Source organism: Catharus ustulatus, chromosome 4 (genome assembly GCF_009819885.2).
Source record: "Catharus ustulatus isolate bCatUst1 chromosome 4, bCatUst1.pri.v2, whole genome shotgun sequence".
NCBI lineage: Eukaryota > Metazoa > Chordata > Aves > Passeriformes > Turdidae > Catharus > Catharus ustulatus.
Window position 1 is genome coordinate 45,520,972 of NC_046224.1, and position 21,969 is coordinate 45,542,940.

The window sequence follows — 21,969 nt, forward strand, 5'->3', positions numbered from 1 at the left end:
TTGCTGAAGTTGATTTTATACAGGCAGCAGCAACAGTTTATAAACAATAAAGAATCTGCAGAGGCTTGGATTATCACCTCTCATTGTGGAGCTTTCTCAGTCAAGCATCTCAAATTTGATATTTCCATGGTCCCAGGAATTTTGTGACACTTCACATAAACTATTTTCCAGAATTCCAGCTGCTCAGTACTGTATTTATGTCCTGATTTAGTTAACAGTGAACTTGCTTAGCATTTTTTGGAACTTCTAAGCTGTTTGTGAAGTCATATGGTCTGAAGTAAGAGGAGAAAATACATGACTAGAAAAAAGCAATGGCACTTTCTTGAGATGTGTGGTATTCTCTGACAGAAGATAAGTATGTCCTCACAATGTCCCTGAACTGAAAGTCAGGCAAGAATTTTACAATCAGTAGAGAAACTGCCTGATGTGATCAGATAATTCTCTTTTTCCTGACCAACAAGAGCTGCGTGTACGCACAGAATAATAGTCATGCCTGTGACTCAAACTGACATATACAGAGAGCTGTAATGAGACTAAAGTTAGTTCAAACTTGATGTGACTTTTCCAATGCTCCAAAAATTCTAAGTGAGCCATGATCTAGAATGGTCTTACCAACCATACCAGGTTCTTGGAAGGAATTAGCTTTCCAATTTTAAGTACTTTGAGATTATTTTGATCAAAAATACCTGGGGAAGAAATGTGAATTCTTTGTGATTTATTTGCAACTTTATAGTAACTGATAACAGAATTTATTTTTATTTGAAGAGTCCAAGTTAGATCAACAGCTTTTTCACTTGAACTATCAGTGCACACTGCCGATTGCAACAAACAATCGTGCTGAACTATGGTGAAGACAAGAAATGTGTAACAGATATTTCTGAAAGAGATTGCATGATAAGACTTGTGAAGTTCTCCTTGTCCTGTATACACTTCTTGACCAGTTTACTACCATTGGTTCAGCTAGGTGGCAATCCTAGGTCAGATCTTAATGATCTTAACTCTGGTGTACTCAAAGAAATGTAGTACTAGGAAGAACAGATTGGATTAATCTCAGCCATCCTTACTTTCATTTTTGCCATAAAAATTAATACATGATAGCACCTATTGACCTGAACCAAATGGCTTCCTTTAACAAACATGACACAGTCATCACAGCAGTCATGTATAATCTATGTCCATCATCTGCATACTTGGTCTTGGACACAGTAAGCTTACAGAAATAATTAATGGATAAGTGTGACTCTTCCATCTTTCTGTGTTACAAAGCACATCCCTACCTACTTCTTTTGGTATCTGTTTACAGACATGTTGCCCATCAATTTATCTAATCCCTTTCTGAACATCCCAAAAGTGTCTCACCTCCCAAAGTATTTTTTGCAATTACTTACATCTGACAGGGCTTGCAGGATCAAGTCCCAAAGGACAAGCCAGCGAAGGGAAATCTAGATAGGTAATCCTTCTTGGACTAACCATGAGAAGGGTCTCAGAGCTGCCAAGAGACATCAGGGAGTGCATAGGTTAGCACATGCCAAGTAGCACTAATGCCATCAAGGGCCTGATTGCACATGGGATTTATGTGCCTGTTGCCCCAATTTGAGTTCCTAAATTCACATCTACTTTCAAGCCTTGCTGCTGCAACACCTTAGAGATGTCTGGACAGGTATATGTGCTGCATTGTTCATCAGTAAATATCCAGAGGTATCTAAACATGATCTTCTGGATGTATGCAGAAATTACTTGCTGTTGGCTCAGCAGAGCAACTAGGGGCATTATTTTTCATGTGCTGACATATTGACAGGACCTAGAACAGATGGAGTCAGAACACACTTTCTAGATTGAACCTCAAAACCTTAGCCAGGGGCTTTTTATGTGGCAGTTCAGGACTTGTCATTCTTGATGAGACTGTAACTGCTTCTTGGAGAGGCCACAAGATAAATGGCCATCTTGACATACCAAGGCCCTGAGTAACCTGATCAAACTTTGAAGCTGGACCTGGGTTAGATGACCTCCACAGGTCCTTTCCAGCCTAAATTACTCTAATACTCTGTTTGAAAGCTGAGGAAGAGCAGTCGTAAACAACACAGGAAAAAAAGGTTGGGAAAGAAAGGCTAGCATAGACAGGTTAGGATTGAATCAGAAAGTTAAAGCACAAATCAAGAAATCAATATCAAACCTCATAAAAATTAAGGTTTTTAGTATCAAGAGAAGAAAACAAACCTAAACAGAGAGAAAGCCATTAACAGGTGATGCTGTCAATTCAAAATGCAATTAAAAATGAAGTGCAATTAACTGGTTAGCAAAATTATTAGCACTAATAACAAAAATAGAAGGAGTCAGGACAGAAAACCAAGAGGTAAAATTATTAGATTAACTTACACTAGTAAGTTTTAACTTACATTAGTAAGTTTAACCTACATTAGTTTTAACTTACCAGTTAAAACTGGTTTGGCCTCAGTGTAATTAGTGAATTGCCTGAAATTATCTTTGCTATTTTCTGGTGCCTTTGAGGACAACTGGTGGATGAGTGAGGTTGCAGAAGAGTATAGGTGGGCAAATGTAAAGCAGAAATAGAAGGAACAGGACTCAGGGATGAGGAGTTCAACCTCAGTTTCTGCGAAAATACTGGAAAATTATACAATATTTGTGTATACGTGTAAGACTACAAAAGGGTGAATTATGACAACGTGGAGAAGTTTTGTTCCTGTTAAAAAATCCTCAAGACTAAGCTGTGCCAAATAGATTTTTTTTGTGCCATGCAATGATAGGTGTTATGCAATAAGCAGAAATATAGTTGAATATAAGGAGAATAAGCAGAAAATATTTACTCAATTTAAATGAAGTTGTTTATACATTTTCACATGCCATCTTCATATGAAAACCATGAAAATGAGGACTATAAAATGAAACTCAAATGCAATGAAACCAGAACTCTTAAATGAGGGACTTCCCAGAGTTCTGCTTTAGGAGCTGTGGTTTTAACTGATAAATCATCTGGTTGAATTGAAAATATGCTCATCAAATTTGCAGATATCACAGAGACATCCTGAATTATCACCTTTTGGAGGACTTTAGTAGATTTCAAATTGTTCATAACCTCAACTCAATGAGGACGAGGGCACAAATGAGCACTACAGTGAGGCAGATCACTGCAGAAATACAAACTGAGTACCTAGCTAGGTCGTAATTCTACAGAAGAAGGAAACTAATAGTTGCAGTGAGTTGTGAGAACATCATGCTGTTCAGAAAAGAGCCCCACACATCCCACTAGAACATACAAACAGGTCAGAGGTAGTCCTTCCCTCCTGTTCCAGGCTGGGAAGACTTGGCTGCAATTCCATGTCCATTTTCAGGGTCTGCACTGCATCTCAAAACTTGTAAAGCTGGTGAAAGTGTAGGAAGCACAGAATGGGAAGACAGAATGCTAACAAGAATGATGAGGCACTTGGAAACATTGTGTAAATGTTGAATGAATGTGGTAATAAAGGGAATAGAAAAGTCAAGGGAAAGTGCTGGCAGTGATCAAGCAAACAGTAAATACTGCTGGAAAGAGGAACAGAGCAAACTGATGCTGGTGTTTATGTGGAGACAGATACAATTAGTTATAACAAGGCAGATTTATGTCAGTGTCCTGATAGAAAGAAAAACCCAGATAACTTGTCTGCAGAGAAGCAGCAAATCAACTTCTGTTAGAAGTGTTGTTGCCTTCAAGCAAAATATGCAGATTATGGGACAATGAGATTCCTTTTTTTTCCCCCCCAATTTTTCTATAAAATATGTTATGATTGTTTCTTATTATGAAGAATTCAATTTTTTGGGGGATAACTGAGGAGCATTAAAGGCATAAGAAGAAAAGCAGTCATGATATCAATGTTCTTGCAGGGAGGGAGAAGATCCAGCCAGGCTCCTGTAGTAATTTTTTTTATTACTGTACTTCAGGTTTTGAATAGCTACCTTCCACATTTTATATAAGAGCCTGCCTCCCTCAGAGTACATCCCTTTCTGAAGGAATATCTGAATATTCTTGAAAATAGCACTACTGGGACAAGACAGATAATGCATGTGTGATGATTCCCTGAGAAGTGATAAACAAGGATAAATAGTTCCCTGTTCTGAATCAAGAAGAGAGTGAAAGCAAATCAGTGTATTATTTGAGTGCTTAAAATAAAATCCTAGTAGTTTACTTCTGAATTTTTTTTGGGAAGGGAAAATCAGAATTGGCAATTCTAATTGAATTAGACAAATTTTTTTATCTACATCATCAGTCCTTGTTTTTTCCTAAGTCTCATTCATAATTTCTGAGAATGCCTTTCTTAAGTTGCTACTTTTGTGTGTGCTTTCTGTTTGAGCACTTACCTCTCAACTAAGGATTCTGCCCAAGAGTTAAGCACTGTAACATTTTAATGTCCTTGAAAATCTCTAAAACAACCCAACTCCTATTTTATGTCATTGCTCCTTTCATAATACCTTTTGTTATGACCTTCCAACAAAAAGAAAAAAAGGTAAAAAAAATTCCATGAAATATGAAGCTGATTGTTATCTACTTGGTCTGTATACTGAAAACTTCCTGTGCCCAAGAGCCACCAGTGTTTCTGGGGCACAGAGAAGCTGGAGAAGAGCACTCACTTGGAATGCAGGAGATGGCTTTGGTTGCCCTGTGAGCTGACTGCTTCATTGTGGAACATGACTGGGCTGAGTGCCTGGGCTATTCCTATGCTGTTGGCCTCAGCAACTTCCCCTGACTCACTTCCTCCCAAAGGCAGGGTTTGGATTACCCAGCAATGCCAGCAGACCCTCACTGCCAGTCATGTGCTATGTCTTTGGCATGGAACTTCATTCGAATTGTGTGTGACCTGTGTGCAGCACAAGGCTAGCCTCTGCTGAAATACAGACCCACAAATTATTCTTGCGGTCCTTCTCCAGAAAGAATTGTACATAATTCTTCTGCAGTATATACTGTATTGATTTCCTAAATGAGTTTGAAAATACCCTGCATAGATTACTTGTTTTAAAATAGAAATTGCAGTAGAAAACCTCATTTCATTTGATTTGTATTCTCTTAGAAATGACACCATAAAGTCTTGCTCACAGAGTTACATATTTGAAAGATGAACTTTTTAGCCGAGTTCATCAGAACACTGAACACTGAATTTTATTTGTAACTTCCCTCTCAGGAAAAAGCAAAACACATCACATGATGCTAGAGATCAATGGAATATAGTATTTCTGGATTTTATTAATGCAGCATTCTTTTCTTCTACGTATTTCAAGCACATCATTCAATGTACTTTTGCTAATACAAGGTTGTTTTCATACAGATACTGGCTCACTTAACATGTTTTTTTCAAGCTCATGTTTAAGTTTTAAATCCTTCTGGAATTGACACCAGCTGTCCATTTTGATATTTTTTGTTAGTTTTATCTCAATGGAAACTTTCTCCTTCTTTCAGCTGTTGGAGAAATTTTGTTTCAAAAAGTCTACTTACAGACACTGCTGAACATTTTCCCTGGTTTTGGAGAACCAGATAATATGACAGCCCAAAGTTTATTTTTAAAATAAGAATCAATTACTTTTGTAAATTCAAGACTTATTAGTCACAAAACAAGCTAGTCACACCTGACATGACTGATTTAGATGTACTTTTAGTTTCAAGAGCTCGAGTAGCTGCTTATGCATGAATACATAATAAAGGATGTGTGGATGTGATGTATTGTAATGATCACAAGCTAGAAAAAGTGATCTTTATTTAATTCTTGCAATTTTTTGCAATTTTTCTACTATTTCAGACAAAGAGTTGTGAGATTTTTTTTCCCAAAGACTGAAAAAGAAACACGATGCCTTGGTTAACAACTACCTGCTGTACTCCTGAAGTGCTGATTTGGAATCTTTCCATAAAGCTGAAGTTAGTTCTATGCAAAATCTCTCTTAGCTAATGCCCTTCCTCTTGAGAGCTACGAGTTCTTCCTTGTCAAGAAAGAGAACTGAAGGGATGATGAAAGCTAAGCAAAGCACGAGCTCTGTGTTGCAATGATGCGATCCGTAGTGACTCTTGACAATCTTCTGGCCATTTGTTTGGTTTGGAGTGGAGAAGGAATTTATCACTTTAATGGGATTTTTAGTTGTGACAGAAGGTGCACAAAGACATTTTGGGAAAAATCAGTTTCCCCCAGAACTTTCAAATACAAATACATAGGACACATAAGTGTTAGGAAAAACGGTCTGACGTATTTTTTATACGGAAACCAAGTGATTCTGTTTCAGACATGCAAAATCCATGAAAACTTAGGACTAAGAATAGATTTTCTGCCACATAAGCAGAGGACCATCTTCCTCTGACTGCCAGCTGGCACTTATGTTATGCCAGGGATCCCTTCTGGTTTCAGAGAGAGCACACCAGTATGCAGGAGGGGATTGTTTGTCTCATTAATTTTTGACAGAATTAATATAGGTGATGCATTAATCATCATTAACCAGCAACCTGATGTGTCCCCAAAACCTGCCTAGGAGTGTGTCCTAGTTTGGAGGACAGGTGTCTGCTAAGAAAGGCAGGAGCCTCTCTTTGAAATGGACAATGTAAACCTCCCTCTCTCCAAATTATCATAATTTTGAACTTAAGGGGCTCTCAGGCAAAGATATGGGAATTAGGAATATCAGTTCGTTACTAGGGAAATTGAAATAGAAATACAGTACTACAAAGAAACAAACTCTAAGCCTTGACAAAGTCAGAGTACAACCTGACACCCCGTCAGGCAGGGTGTTGGTAGCAGTCCCATTAAATGGTGGCTGCATCCTCCTGCAGTGACAGATGTGATTCAGTTGGAGCAGTGCTCCCGCAGAAGGTGCAGTTTCCCTCCGGAGGTCCAGTGGTGATGAGGAGAAATCCGGTTTTCCTCTGGAGTCCAGTGGAGAAAGGGGCTCCCTTAGTGTCCCAAATCCTCTGTTTTTATCTTGGTAAGAAATGTTATGCTCTTCCCCCTGGTTGGAGCAACTTCCAGTGGGATGAAGTAATTTTATCAGTCACACAGTGGGACTCAATGGGCCATTAGCAGAAAATGACTCGCTGGAGGAAGGATGGGTTGTGAAAAGATAAAGAACAATGCCCTGCCTGGTTTCAATGGATGGCCCATTAGCAGAATATCTGCCATTGAGATAAGGATCACTGCCCCACCCTCAACAGATGGTGATAGAATACATACCTTTTATCACTCTGTATTGTAACCCAAGTCAGAGTGCCAGGATAGGGTAATAGGAACTGGAAGGGCAAAAGGAATGGGAAAAATCAAGAAATTATTAATATATCTGCCTTCATGAGCATTCAGGCACACTCTTGGTGTACAGGATATTTAGTAGGTATGTTTTCTTGCTATAATGGCCACATCACAGAGTGTATGAGTACTTTTTAGGAATTACAATAATCTGGTCATTATTATAGAACATTTTTTATCAAAGAATCCTCCTAGTGGCAGTTTAATCAGGACAGCTCACTATTTTCCTAAGATAACCTGTAACTATTTAAAAGTCATGTCTCCAAATCCCCACTTTGAAAAAGAAAAAAAAAAGGACAGTAATTTGTCAATATTTAAGTGCACTTGAAGTGCAAACCATGAAGAAGACAGTGTCTTTATGAGTTAATAGCACTATTAATACCAGTCAAACAAGAGGTTTGCTTCTTGGTGTCCTAAGCAGCTAAGATGGGTTGTTGACAATTATGACAATGACCTGAATTTTCTTGTTTATCCTTAGCAGAGAAAGGTTCACATTAAACTCCTACACAGAAGTGTCTGACAGCCTTGAGAACATTTTCTGGACTCCCTGAATGGAACAGTGCATTGTCAGATGACTATCTTGTTCTCAAAGGGAGTAGGATTACATGCTAGGCAGCCACTCTCTCCAGGTCAATTCCTTGCCCAGGTCTTGAGCGCAGTATTGTGTTAGTGCAGCCCAGTAGAGAATTCTGTGCACAATATGCAACCCCAGATTCACACTCTGTGTATTGTCACTGTAACACTGACACAGAATTAGTAGAATTCTGTAAGAAAACTAGTTCGATGGAGCTATTGTGAATCCAAACAGAAGGCTGACACAAGAAAAGACACAGTTCTGTAACTGCTTTATGCTGGATTCTGAGGAAGGGATTGCCAATACAGGACTAAAATTAAAAGTGAATTAATGTTTTTTTTGTGAATTAATGTTATTCCCAACAGGTGAGCACATGCAGATAGCAGACTGAGGGGAAGAGAGGGACCTAGTTTTATGCTTGTGCTTCCATGAGTGGAAAAAAATTCTTCCTTGTCTATATGCTGTCTGTCCATGTTCTATACTTGTGGTATCATAGTGTTTGTTTCTATATTTAAGATTACTGAAAGAATTGACTGAATAGAGTCCTTTGGCTCCTAGCACTAAACTGAATCACAGAGGATGTTACTGCTGTCATAATAGGTGTTATCTGCATTTGTGTTTTCCAAGTAAACCAGGGACATTTTATGGTAAAGCTTATTTAAGTTCATTCCAGCATGGATGGCAAGAGTTTCCTGCAGCGTGCTTTACTTAGCTTAAAGGTTGTTATATTGTCCCAAATATGCTCCGTGGGCTCCAGGACACACCCCCTGCTCAGCAGGCTTCATGGAATGCAACTGTGAATGGTACAGCTTTAGCTGCATATTAGGTTTCCAGCATCCAAGTATTCTTTTTATATCATTCAGAACTCCATCTCCTCCAAAATATTTTGGGAACATCTTTGTAAAACTCCCCCCAGCTCTCACAGTATTGACTGTAAAGAGTAGTGGAAGGGTTTATTCATGATTACAGTGGATAGCTGGGTGCAGCTGTCATCCTACAAAAAGATCACCCTGGTAACACCAACCAACAAGCAGAGTAAGATGATCCAAATATATCTGAAACCTTCTAAATGTTGTCTTTCAACTGAAATATTGACTGGCAACTTCATTGCAAGTTGCCTGATGATGTGGGATCTGTGAAATGTGTCATGTACTGTTACTCAGTGGTGAAATGCCATCGATTTTCAGTTTTGTTTACATAGAATCTGAGAAAGGACTACATGATAAGGGAACTGTGAGAAGAAACAATTAAAATGAGTAATTAGTTCAGCATTATTTGGGAAAAGTTATTGGGAAAAGAGAATCTCCATGCAAAATATAAAACACTGAATCTATCCTGCCTTCTTCAGCTCACACTGAGCAATGACCAGTACTAAAATTTATAACAGAATTTTCTATAGCAGTAAGGGGAACTTCTGGATAGGAAGTCAGTTTACCCTTACGGCTGTATACAGAGCTGATGCTGCAAAGATGTGCCACTGGTAACTTAGCTCAGCTCTGGAACCAGAGAAGTAACTTTGCACTTGCCTGGTAATCATAGTCACAGAGAGGACAGGGCAGAAAATGTATTGAACAGGAGTCAGAGAAAAAATGAGACTGATATTCCATTATGTCATCTGGAAATCAACTCATAGGAAAGAGACAAGAGAGAAGGTTTGCTGTAAGACCACTACACACCTGTAAAACCATTACCTGCAGATCATGCCTACAGTATTGGAATTCAGATGACTGATGTTACTGTTTGCAATTCCTTCTAATGTAGTCACACACAACATTAAGAAACACAACACTAGATAAGAGAAGAAAACATGGAGAACAATGTTGGAAGGAGTTGGTTTTCTTCGACACCATACGTAGAGTAGCGACACAACAGTCACAGAGAAGTGGTTGAAACAGAGCATCACCTCTCAGCACATTTTCTCTGACATTTCCTTAAAATCAAAACCTACAAAGACATGTTCAGTGCTACGTGTCAATGGTTTCCAGCTACAGTCTACTGTATTCAAAGCATTGCAGATTTTGCAGAACTGAATGGGCGCATAACTTAGTTATAAAACAGCCCTGAATTCATTATTACCATAAGTCTATCCTCTAAACCAGGGGCTAATTAATTACTTTTCATATGTCTTAAAAATTATTTTGAATCTATTTTTACTGTACATTTCCATGGACAGACAATGATCTTATGTTAAGCTTAATACATATGTAACCCTCTGAAACAGGTACTTCTCAAATTTTATTTTAACCTGCTGTCAAAACATTTTTAGAAAAAATCTCCTCTGTTCACAGACTTCACAGGGCTTTGTATCCTGAATCTCAGCAAATTCATATCCGCATCTAGGTTGCTTCTCAATTTCTGTATGCAACCAAGAAAGCTCCCTGTCATGTTACCTTACTATGAAATATGATTGACTCATTGTTCTTTGCTGCTTTTTCTCAGTAACTGCTTATGATCATATTCTCTATCGCAGCAATATATAGATGGTACTACACAGATTAATTTACATTATTAATCTTTCACATAATGTTAAGAAATTAATTTAGTGAATACCTCCATATATGCAGTAAAATTACAATTGAACTCACAATTATTTTTATCAAGTCTTTTAGCAGTATAAGAAGTGCCAACATGAACTTAATGTTCTGCTGACTTTCTGTTACCTTTGAGCATAACAATTCAGTATTTTAAGGACACTGACAAGAGTCTCTTGTCAGAGAGACTGGTTATATATATATATATCTATACATATACTGCTTCTTCTCTGTATGGAAGTATATCAGCCTCTAGAAATTTCCCAGATACTTTAATACAGTGTAACATAATTTCAATAATCCTGTAGAATTTCTGAATTTTTTTCCAATTTTTATTTATTCCATTTCTAATTTTGTCAGAGTACACTCTGGCAATATTAGTAGTGCCAAGAATTTGTAGAAAATTGAGTGGTGACATTAAAAATTAATGGAGGGCCTGCTTCATAAATAAAAATATATTCTTAAAATAGCAATTAGAGAAATTCTGCTTGACTCCTGCTCTGCAGTGCTGTCAGTAGCACCACCATAGGTATCATTTCATAAGGGAAGGAGGGATGGAAGAAAAGAGACTATGTGGAAATTCTTCCTTCATAATTGAACCGAGGTCTGGAGGAGTTTCTTGATATATAGATGCTCACCTATCTCTGTAAAGCATTGGCAGACACACAGGAAGGGTCAAACTACTGCTATGCTTGTACCAAAAAACAGCATTTGAGAGAATTGCTTGGAGATACTTCTTTCCCTGACCATGTACCTTATGAGTTGTGACCAGTTTATTATGCTGAATATTATCGTTTACCCTGGAGATAATACAAAAAGTGTCAAGGTGGCATATATCAGATTGCTTATGCCAGATCGTACAGTAAAGTACTTGAATTAATTTTCATTGAGAAAAGCGAGTCACATATTCTAGTCTCTCTAAGTTGTCAGACAAGCAGGTTATTGAATGCAGTGTAACCTGCAGTGTAACCATAGGCAGGTCCCCTGAAGGAGTGTATGGAATCTTCACCATTAAATATTTTATAAAAGCTAGAGAACACTTAAGCACTTCTAGAACTTCTGGAATTCATCCATAAGTTGCATAAGGCTTAGCTTTTTCCTCCAGATATTCCACCATTGTGGATATAAGACTGTACAAGATTATGACTCTATAATGTCAGTTTATCACAGTGCTCCCTGTACTGCTACTAAGTACAACCACAAATCATGAAAAACATCTGTAAGTCCCTATAAGCAATTTGTCAGAATACTTTAAAGTACATGTATAATAAATGAAGAACACATGTTTCATAGGAACCAAATGAAACTAGAGCTGCACCGAATGCTTTGCCAGAGACTTGAACAGCTGTGGACATCACCTCTCTCTCCCCCTAGCAAGCTTTAAAAGGCATTGTTTTCTTTTTAGCCTGACAGGTGATGTTTACAATACCGTTGATCTTCCTAAAAGACAGATTGCCCAAATATCTCTGTAGACCACTTCTACCTCCTTAAATGCTGTCTTTTGATTTTCATTTTATATATTTGGCACTTCCTGCAAAATTACAAAGGGTCTTCACTGTATCATCCTTGCCAGTTTCTAAAAACACCATAATTTAGTACCACGTCTGCATAGTATTTTCTGTCTGGAAGCTACAGTGAAGAAATGAAAATTTTTGTTCATTGCTATTTTGTTGGGAGTGCGTACACACAAGAACAGCCCCTAAAATACATATTTCAAGGTTCTAAAGAGTTTTGTCTGACTTCCCTGAACTTGATGGCTCAGCAAGACAGCTTTGATTTCTTCTGTTTAAACACAATATAAAATGGAAGTTCCAAAGTCTCTTTGCTGTTATGTTTTGCATCTCAGATTAAGGTCACAGATTAATTGTTATTCAGGATGACAATACATTTCTTTACCTGGGAAAAACTCAGTAATCAATGCTTCCACTGATAATATCAATTGAATACTTTCACTTCTATGTAAAACCAGGGCACACAGTTTCATTATCTCTCTAGTCTTCCTACTCTACTAATTTTTGCTTTTCTTCTCAGATACAAGCTTCCTACTTCTCTCATTCCTGTTTCAGATCTATTTTCAATCATCATCACCATCATCATCATCAACATTGGGAGGGAAAGACATTTTCTTTTATTAAATCTCTAGATGTTAGCTCCCATAATTTTCAGTGTCTGCAGTCATTTGCCAACCTGAGGAAGGTGCATAATTTTTTTAAATTGAACTATGTTATAAAATAGATTGATATAAAATTTTGAGTAACCTTTCAAAATGCTGAATAGTGTTATATTCAAGAAAGGCAAATGAAATCTAAACACTCTATTACATAATTCAATCTAGGATTCATTATAACAGATAATAGATTTATAATTTTACCTTGTTTTATATGCTTGAAAAAGTAGCTGGAATGTAAAGCACTTTTTTCTGCACTGAACATATGCAATCATCATTATGGATTTAAAAAACCCAACCTGCTGATTATAAAATAGTTTAAATAGCCCCAAGTGTCCCTGAAGAGCTACTGTGTGCTGTGTAAAAGCTGAATAATCCTCCCCATGTCAGAAGGTGACTCTTCAGCTGTTCAGGATCATGAGCTGATGTACTACCACTTGTAAAAAAAATATTCAAAACACAAGAACATACAGTTAGCTAAAGATCATTGTGATGGTCTTGGAATAATTAATCTGCAAGAACTGACAACACTGAAGCCAAACTATCAAGAATGAGAAAAGAAACTTTAGCTTTTACTTAAAACCAAAATACACAGACCACAGCAAATTCACACCAAAATAGGTTCAATAGAAATAAAAATTTTTTACATCCTATTTGGCTCATTTTTCTTTTACAAAGATAGTTTGGAAAAAAGGAATGTGTTCAAATACGCTTTAAATACATACTGAATGTGCTATTTATATAACACCAGAAGTGCAGTCTGTGCAAAAGGACTCCAAACCATTATTGCCTGGTGTTTTGAAAAAAATACTCTTTCCTTTTTTATGAAGGCACATTGATAGAAGAAAAGATGTCTCAATCATCTGTATTTCCTTTAATCAACAAAATAGGGGAATTCACTTTGGCCCCTGTGCTTAGAAAAATATGACTTTGATTTTCAAAATCTCCTTTGCCGTAAAATTTACTCGTAGTATTTACATGGTTGTTTCTTCCCATTCAAGCTCCACATCACCTGCAGAAGAAACAGATAAATTTAATTAACCTACCTCATAAACAAATAGTAACTAATGGCAGATAACTGATTTTCACTGAATTTAAAAGATCTTGCATGGTAAAAAGTGGGGAAAGCTTGAGCAATAACCATTACTGTGAAGGGGAATAAAGAGCAGCAAAAGCCTACATATTTATACTTTCAAAGCAAAAAATGCATGTCAAATGACTTTTTTTCTGCTTCTTAGTCTGGACAAGTCATTGCACCTGCTGTGAAAAAATAATTTTGACACAGGCTGTATCTCCTTACCTTCCATGCCATCCAGAGAGTCCATCTTTTGAAGTGCTGAATAATTTACAAAACATAAGGGCTGACTACTTCCCTTGGTTGTCAACAGATCCAATACACATTGATGTAAAAATATGTATTGTGCCTGTAAGATGTGAATTTAAAGATTCTTGATCAGAAGAAAAAAATACTTGTAATACCAAAATACCTTATTACTTTTTCCATAACGTCTAGAAAATCTCAATGTAACTGCAGTTTAATTGATCAATCTCAGTACTTCGGTGACCATATCATATATGCCTGATCTGATTTCAATTATTATTTATTTCAATTATTATGAAACATAATGCTTTAAATTTGACAGAACATACCGATCCCCATGAACAGCAAGATAGATGAAATTAGACTAAACATTACTGAGTCTACTACGCAATTTTCTGTGAATGTTTGTTCTATAAAAAGACGTTTTGTCACGAGATGCAGACTGAAGAAACTGAACCACATGAATGTAATATCTAGATAAGAAAATTTTCTTCCTTCCAACATAGAAAAATCCAGCAGGGTGCACTCAAATGCAGAAGTTCAAGTAATCTAAACCTATATGTTCTAAGAGCTTGCACCAGTGCTAGGAGCAAATTAGCCCAGTATTCTGAGTGATACTTCTTGAGCTGTAGCCTAATTTTTATCATATGATAGCAAGAAGAGTGGACAACTAAAATTAGTTTCACACTTTCAAGGACATAAAGTCTGAAAAGAGGGAAACAAAATAAGGCAAGGTTAGAATGAAATAAACCAATGAAAACAGATTGAAATATAATAAATGGATTAAACATATATAACATATTGTATAGTATATTGAGAAATGATGTAGATGTAGATGTAGATGTAGATGTAGACGTAGATGTAGATGCAGATGTAGATGCAGATGTAGATGCAGAAAATAAGCCAGGTACATTCAGATTCGAAGAGACCTCTTGAGACTGCCTCGTGCAACTACCCAGTGCTCAAGCTGGATCAGCTAGAACATTTTGCCCAGGACCTTGTCAAGATGGATTTGGAATATCTGCATAAAAATCATACTCCTACCCTTCACTTTTGCACAGGTAAAAAAATCAACGTAATTTTTTGGCTCAATAATTGCTATTTTGTTTCAGAACTGCCATCAATTTGCAATTCAAGTCTCAGATGTATGAGAAAATTTGCTTATGTGGATAAGTTTTACTGTCACAGTTCCAGAACTGTGAGTACAGTAATTTCACGAATACACGGACTATAAGCCACATCTCTGGGTGTTGGCAAACATTTCGTTCTTTGTCCATAAATAAGCCGCGCCTGAGTATAAGCCTCTCTGTCGTTCGCAGCGAGGACCCGCGTGCAACAAAGTTGCCAAATAGTAACAGAACAGCGGCAGGGCGGGGTTTACTGGCTCAGCTCGGGCTGTGCAGGCTTGGCCCGCTCGGGGCTGCCGATGGGGCCAGGGGGCCCAGCTCAGTGGGGCCGCTTGGGGCCGGTGGCCACTGCCACTGGGCTCGGTCACCACGGCCAGGCGCTGCCCCGTGGTGGCAGGCAGGGACGGAACACCCCTGCTCCCGCGGCGGGCGGGCAGGGATGGAGCCCCCCCCGCTCCCGCGGGGGCAGTGGCGGGCGGGGATGGAGCCCACTGGCACCTGTGGCGGCGGTGGTGGGCGGGGACGGAGCCTGCCTGATCCTGCCACGGCAGGCAGGGGCAGGAGTCCTCTGCTTACCCCACGGGCCGCGAGGATGGTAGCACGGAGCCCCCCGCCTTCCCCCCAGGCCGCGAGGATGGCAACACAGAGACCCCGCCTTCCCCCCAGGCTGCGGGGATGGCAGCACGGGGCCCCCCCCGTCTCTACCCCGGGCTGCGGCAGAGGAGGGAAGAAGAGAGCTCTCCCTCCTCTCCCCCCGCCCTCCGTGCTGCCTGCAGGGAGCCAGGCTCCACCCGCGGCGCAGCAGAGTAACAATTTGTAACAATCGCGAAATGCCGGCTTTTACTGGCAGGTTGCTCGACTCGGCACCTCGGTTTCCACTTCTGGGGTTGGAAATGTCAGAAAATTATTCACATATTAGCTGCTTCTGAGTGTTAGCCGCATTTCCAGTGTGGGAGCAAAATTTTAGTCAAAATGGTGCGGCTTGTATTCGTGAAATTACTGTAATTAAAGCAGCTTTTCACAGGCTCTCTAAAACATGCAGTACAATTACACTTTTCAATAACTTTCTTATTGAAATAATAGCATGGCATTACTTCAAACTAGCCCTTGTACTTGGCAAGAAGATAAACATTGATATGTCTGCTGAACAAACATGGATTTCTAGAACAAAAGTCTTAAATGTCAATGGAGTTCAGATTGGCTATTCCAGTTCAGAATGCAGACTCTGAAAATTCTGTAATCTCTTGCACTCATACAGCTACTTCTGATCTAGAAATGAAAATCTTTCTGGGTTTTCTAGGGGAGAGTGAAGACTACCTGGGAAATTAATGTATAATTAGTTATTTTTCAAATAATAATAATAATTGACAATCTTATTCTCACCCATTGGTTACAGTAACAGATCATGACTCTGTTAGTAAAACGAACATTATTTTGAAGCTATAAACAAGCCAAATACAGGTCCAAGATCAATCAGCTTTTATTTATTTTACTCATAGATCTTACAGACAGTTTGACTGAGGGATTTCTATGCTGACTTCTGGGAAGGAATGGCTCCTCTTTTATATGTTCTCTGCTGATCACATAAAATCTGATTAATAGGCAACTTGACAGTGTTTTATAACAGACCTCTCAGAACAGCTTGACTTTTGAATTCACCATAAAAATTTACAAGATTGATTCCTTTTGGACAAGTTTTGTTCCTTATCCGACTTTTGTAGTCTGGCAAAAATGAGGTAGAGATGACCTGGACAGAGAACAGGCTACCTCAGAATTTTGCAGCTAGCATACAGATGGAGACTTTATTTGTTAGGAAATCTGAACTCCGACCCCATCATCTTGTATTGCATTTTGGCACACCTTTTCCTAGCCCCTGCCAAAACACTAAAATGAAAATTATGCATATTTAAAAAAACCATACAATGATGATATCGAATGTGTCACTGTTTTAAGATTTTATTTTGGGGGTGCTCTCATTAAATTGCCTTCTAGCCTTTGATTTATTTCTAGATGATCCTACTTCTAGTCAGAAATGTAAAATAAGAGCCAAAAAGTATTCCCATTACAAGGAAGTACTGGCAATTGTTTAGCTGCATCAAGATTTCAAAAGAAAAAATTTAGAGCACATGGTATACAGACTTCACCTTACAAGATACATCATGTCAGAATATCACCAGAAGATCCCATAAAACCTTCTGAAGAAAGGTTAATCACTTTGTGTATTCTGACATACTTTTTACGTGTTCTGATGTGATATGGAATAGCAAAATTTCATTTAAAATGGAGCAAGTCTCCTTACATTAAAATAAATTTAAATCTGTCAGTCATGTGGAAGTTCACCCTGAAACTACTTGTTCATACTGAGAAGTTGGTAAGTCATGCTGTAGACTCAAAGGCTTCAGGCTGCCTTGGGTTAGGTCTGGCCTGCAGGAGACTTATGCCAGAAGCCTTATTGAAATAAAGCTGATTTCTGTTCCACTGGGCATTTAGGATCAGCTTTAAATTCTTCTGTTACTCCTTTACATATACTCAGAACTCCATATACAGCAGAAGGAAGTCTTCCTCACCAGCAGATCATCACTGACTTATATCCATACAAAATAAGTCTGTCAGGAATGTACATTTTTAGACCCAAAACCCACCACTGATCTTGAACAGTTTGAAATCTGTGATTAAATCCATCCTTATGTACTATTCTATTTGAAGCAATTGAAAAAAGAATCAAAGAATCAGTAATAAGTTCAAATGTAAATGAATATTTTAAAGTTTGGTGGACTATGCCACATATGCCTACACACCAAAAAAAACCCCAAAAAACACTTTAGTAAATAAAGTCAAATTAGGTAGTGAATAAGTGAATCTATTTTTAATCTAACAATTTTTCTGCACCCAAAACTTGAAATAACTTTCTTAGAGACTGAGAAATTATTATTTAGGTTTAAAAATATATAGCACTCTTTTCAGCACTTGTCAAGACTTTGCTGGCTAAGTGTACTTAAGTGGTTACAGACAATATATTTCCACAATGGTTGAAATAAATAAAAGCAAGATTTGGTAGAAAATGTATTACACAGCTGATTGTTATGAACTTTCTAGTGTTTCATAGATCACATGAAGAGATGACAATTTTTACAACAGCAGGAAAACAGAATAGATAAATCTTACCAGATTTTGTACCATGCACATTCTTTCACTTCTCAGCTCAGCTACAAGTCCGTAGATATCCACAAAATCATGATCATTTACATGTTGGGTTAAATGGTCAAGTGCAATGTAAACGCCTGTTCTTCCAACACCAGCACTGCAAACATGATAAACAAGATAAAATACAGCTTTTATGTTAATGCTTTCATCATTTTCTTAGAATATTCTGGATTAATTGTTTAGTGTGAAAAGAAAACTTCTGAAGCAAAACCTAAATTTTCTTTTCGGTATTTATATCTTGTGAATTCCTCTCTGAATTGGATCAAGTGAAATATGGATTTGAGACATTTTCTAATTTTGATTTCACATTTTCAGAGTTTTTGATTTTTCATTTTCATCAGATAAATGAGATATTAATCGTTTATATGGTCATATGACCCAAACCTGTGTCAGTGGAAAAAAAGATTCTGTAACTTTTCTGTGAGTTTTCTAGAGTTCATTAATTGAGTGGGGAAAAAAAAATCACAAGATTTTGTGAAATCACACTGGGATTCTGTGATACTTTTGGTATTTGACACAAAACAACATGGGATCTAGCAAAAAATTTAAAAGAAAATACTTTTAAAAGGAGGATGAGTGTGCAAGACATGCTAGTGTTTTATTCCAAGGTCTTACAATGAATAGGATCGTTTCTAAATGACTATTCCAAATTACAGACTTCTCTGTAATTGGTGTAACAACTGTAGGGTATAACACTGCAGATAATCAAGAGATATATAGCAGAACCCTTGAGCTTGCAAAATCTAATGATCAAGAAGCAATGAATGAGTTTTCTGGGTATGAGAATACACAGTAATGTTTTATAACCATCAGGAAGTTGAGCACAGCTGAAGTATCAGGCCCATGCTGGCCCCTTTACACATCTCCCTTTGGAAAAGAATATAGAGTTCCTTGCAGAGAGTCCCCACAGAATATAAGTGTGCTGAAAACATGAAGACTGTGTTGTTCTTTCCTTTCACAGTCTCTCTGGCCCTTGCAGCAGAGGGAAATGTTCATCAAAGACAACAATATTAAATAAATAAGATTTCACTACCCTTTGTGGGTAGCACCCATAGGATGCTGAGGACAAATAAAAAGAACTCCCATGCATGATAAAGTGGTTTGGAAAAGATTTGTAGCATCGAAGCCATCTTTTCCTTCCACTTATTTCCAGACTCACGCCAAGTGAGACTGAGGCTAAGAGTCAGTAGCAGACCTATGAGTTCAGATCTCTTTTATGGAGCATGACCAGTCATTCAGTGGGAACACCGACCTGCTCAAAAAATGAAAAAACACTCATTGATTTCCTTAAGACTTGGGCGTCCTCACACACAAACTCTTTGAAACAGAAGTTTAAGGGTGTTAATGAAATCAGTGGAAACTATGACAGCTGAATACCTCTAACCTCCAGACCATTTATTTTAAAGCCTAAATATAGGTTTTAGCTGTTTACAGGCATGTTTACATTTGAAATCTGGCCTATGCCAACCCTTATTTCTATTTGTCATTCTCTGTGGCTTCAAATAGTTTCTTCCTTATGATATATTACATGTACATTTAAAATATATTTTTAATACTTGCTTCTTAAGAAGAGCCCTAATTATAATAGAAGTAATTTGAACCAACACGTTTCATTTGCTATTCCTCTTCTTATGAATAAAGAGGGAAATGGAGAAAAATCCAGCAGTACTTTATGGTAATTGCTGGACCAATTATTTTCCTGATACCACCTCAGTGGGTTTCCATAAATGGAAGAACAGACATTGGCCCTTTACCTTCTAGAAAGGAGTAAGAAGGACTGCTGGAGAAACCTTCACCACTGTGCATACTAGAACCTTATCTGTGCACTCAGTCTTCATGGTTGTTCTGGCAACTTCCCTACGTATTATCATGCACTTGAAATTCCAAGCTACCAAATGATGATTTGGTGAATGTGCTTACCTGCAGTGAACCACCATTGGTGTGTTATCATGTGCTCGACTTGCACGGATAAGTTTTACAAAATGGATAATTGGTGCAGTAGTCTCAGGGACCCCATGTTCTGGCCAAGAAGTAAAGTTACACTGCCTCACCATCATGCAGTCTCCATGCTGAAAAATACATAATAAGGAGTTGTTACAGAAGAAATGCTACAGAAGGTTCAGTAAGGTACATGCAACCTTCTCAGTAATTTAGTGTAAAAAATAAAGTTAGAATGACATAATAATAACAGGATTTCTGGCATGAAGGGTTAATTTGTTGTGCACAGAACTTCTGGCAGCTTTTTTGAGGGGTGGCATCAAGTCCAACTTTCGGGAAGTATTAGTGGCTCCAGTAGTGACTCTTCATTTGACTTTAGTCATTATATCTGTAATTTGCAGATTGCAGGTTGAAGTTTCTATAGTTCATTTAGAAGTTTAGTGAGCTGGGATGACAAATTTGTTCAGGAAAAAGCAACCACTCTAAGACTGATCCAATGTGATAAATGCAAAAACACATACACTGGTAAATAGACATATATTTTCTTTCACACTCTCTCAATCAGAGCAGCAGCAACAGTAACCTCAAAAAAGAGGTTATGATGTGATACTCAGCTTACTTTTGAAGGACGTAAAAATGAAAGAATAGGATCATATGAAAAGCCTGTTTACATCAATATGTTGTTTCCAACAGTGGTCAAGAAAAAATGTTAGGGAGCATTATAAAACATGAAAACAATGTATCTGTAGTTCCCCAGAATAGCCTTTCCTTTCTTAATAGTTTTGTCTTGTAAACTGCCTCAGGGAGAGACAGTAAATGGAAATTTAATAGTATTCATCAGTATGTGCTTCTACTAATTTATGCAGATTTTTTTAATCCCTGTAAGTTTTTAGCATTCACAATCTCCCGCAGCAAGGAGTGCCACCATTTAATCAACTGTTGAATAATGAACCAGTTTCTACTTTTTAAAATTTCTTTTGAACCAATAATTTACTTCTTTCATATTGCAAGAAATACTGAACAACGGTGAACAATTATGTGTAGCAACTACTTTGTAGTTGAACCATCTTTTTTAAACTGATCAACATAAAAATGGAAGAGAAATAACGTTGGATGCACAATAGCAATGATTTTGAATTATTTGCTTCACATAGGCTTTTTATCTTCACTGGAGGATTATCAAGCCTCCACTAACTTGTGAATGGACGTACAATCTTAAAACCAATAATACAGCACATTTAGTGACTTTATGCTTATAAAGGGCATAGCTTCTTGTGCAAGGTAGTTCAGCTACAGTAAATGGATCACCTAGTCCATTCAGATTATCTTATTTTTAGCCTCACTCTTGTTAACACAAGGGACTTGGCATTTCACTGGCATTCATTTTTATTCAAAGTATTCCTTTTCCCAGTTTTGTTTCTCTATTTTCTATTTTCAGCTGAAAAAAAGAGAAAGGTTTATCTTCTCTCAGTAGTTTTTAAATATTCAGTTTCTCTGTACTGTGTGCACAACGTAACCCTATGGGGTGACTGCTGAGACCAGCCCCTACCTGCTGTGTGCCCTTTGTCACATGCACAAGCCACAGGATGGTAATGCCTGCAATTAGGACAGCCAAGTTCAGGTCCTAGGATGTGGCTGCACTACTTGCAACACTGCTCAATGCTGGGAGTGCAAAAGAAAGCTGACTTAATTTTGGGTCTTTATTCCCAGACTGCTTTTTGAGTCCACTTGCTGTTCAGACTTAATGCTGAGTTATAATTTTTCCAAAGCATGGAAACTGCAGTTGTGGGTCATGACAAAGGTGAAGATCACTGCGTCACCCCTACTTCTCCTTCCCAGCACAAA

General features: G+C 37.8%; 1 protein-coding gene across 1 annotated transcript in view; it reads right to left on the reverse strand.

Annotated features, from left to right (window-relative positions):
- Nucleotides 1-13,289: 13,289 nt before the first annotated feature.
- The window catches only part of PTPRQ (protein tyrosine phosphatase receptor type Q), a 124,999-nt gene continuing 116,319 nt past the window's right edge, over nucleotides 13,290-21,969 (reverse strand). The window contains exons 60-63 of the mRNA XM_042779219.1: nucleotides 20,107-20,255; nucleotides 18,148-18,283; nucleotides 13,835-13,958; nucleotides 13,290-13,546 (exon numbers count right to left, since the gene is read on the reverse strand). Coding sequence (XP_042635153.1) covers nucleotides 13,509-13,546; nucleotides 13,835-13,958; nucleotides 18,148-18,283; nucleotides 20,107-20,255 — 447 coding nt within the window. The 3' untranslated portion in view covers nucleotides 13,290-13,508. The remainder of the gene's footprint in view (nucleotides 13,547-13,834; nucleotides 13,959-18,147; nucleotides 18,284-20,106; nucleotides 20,256-21,969) is intronic.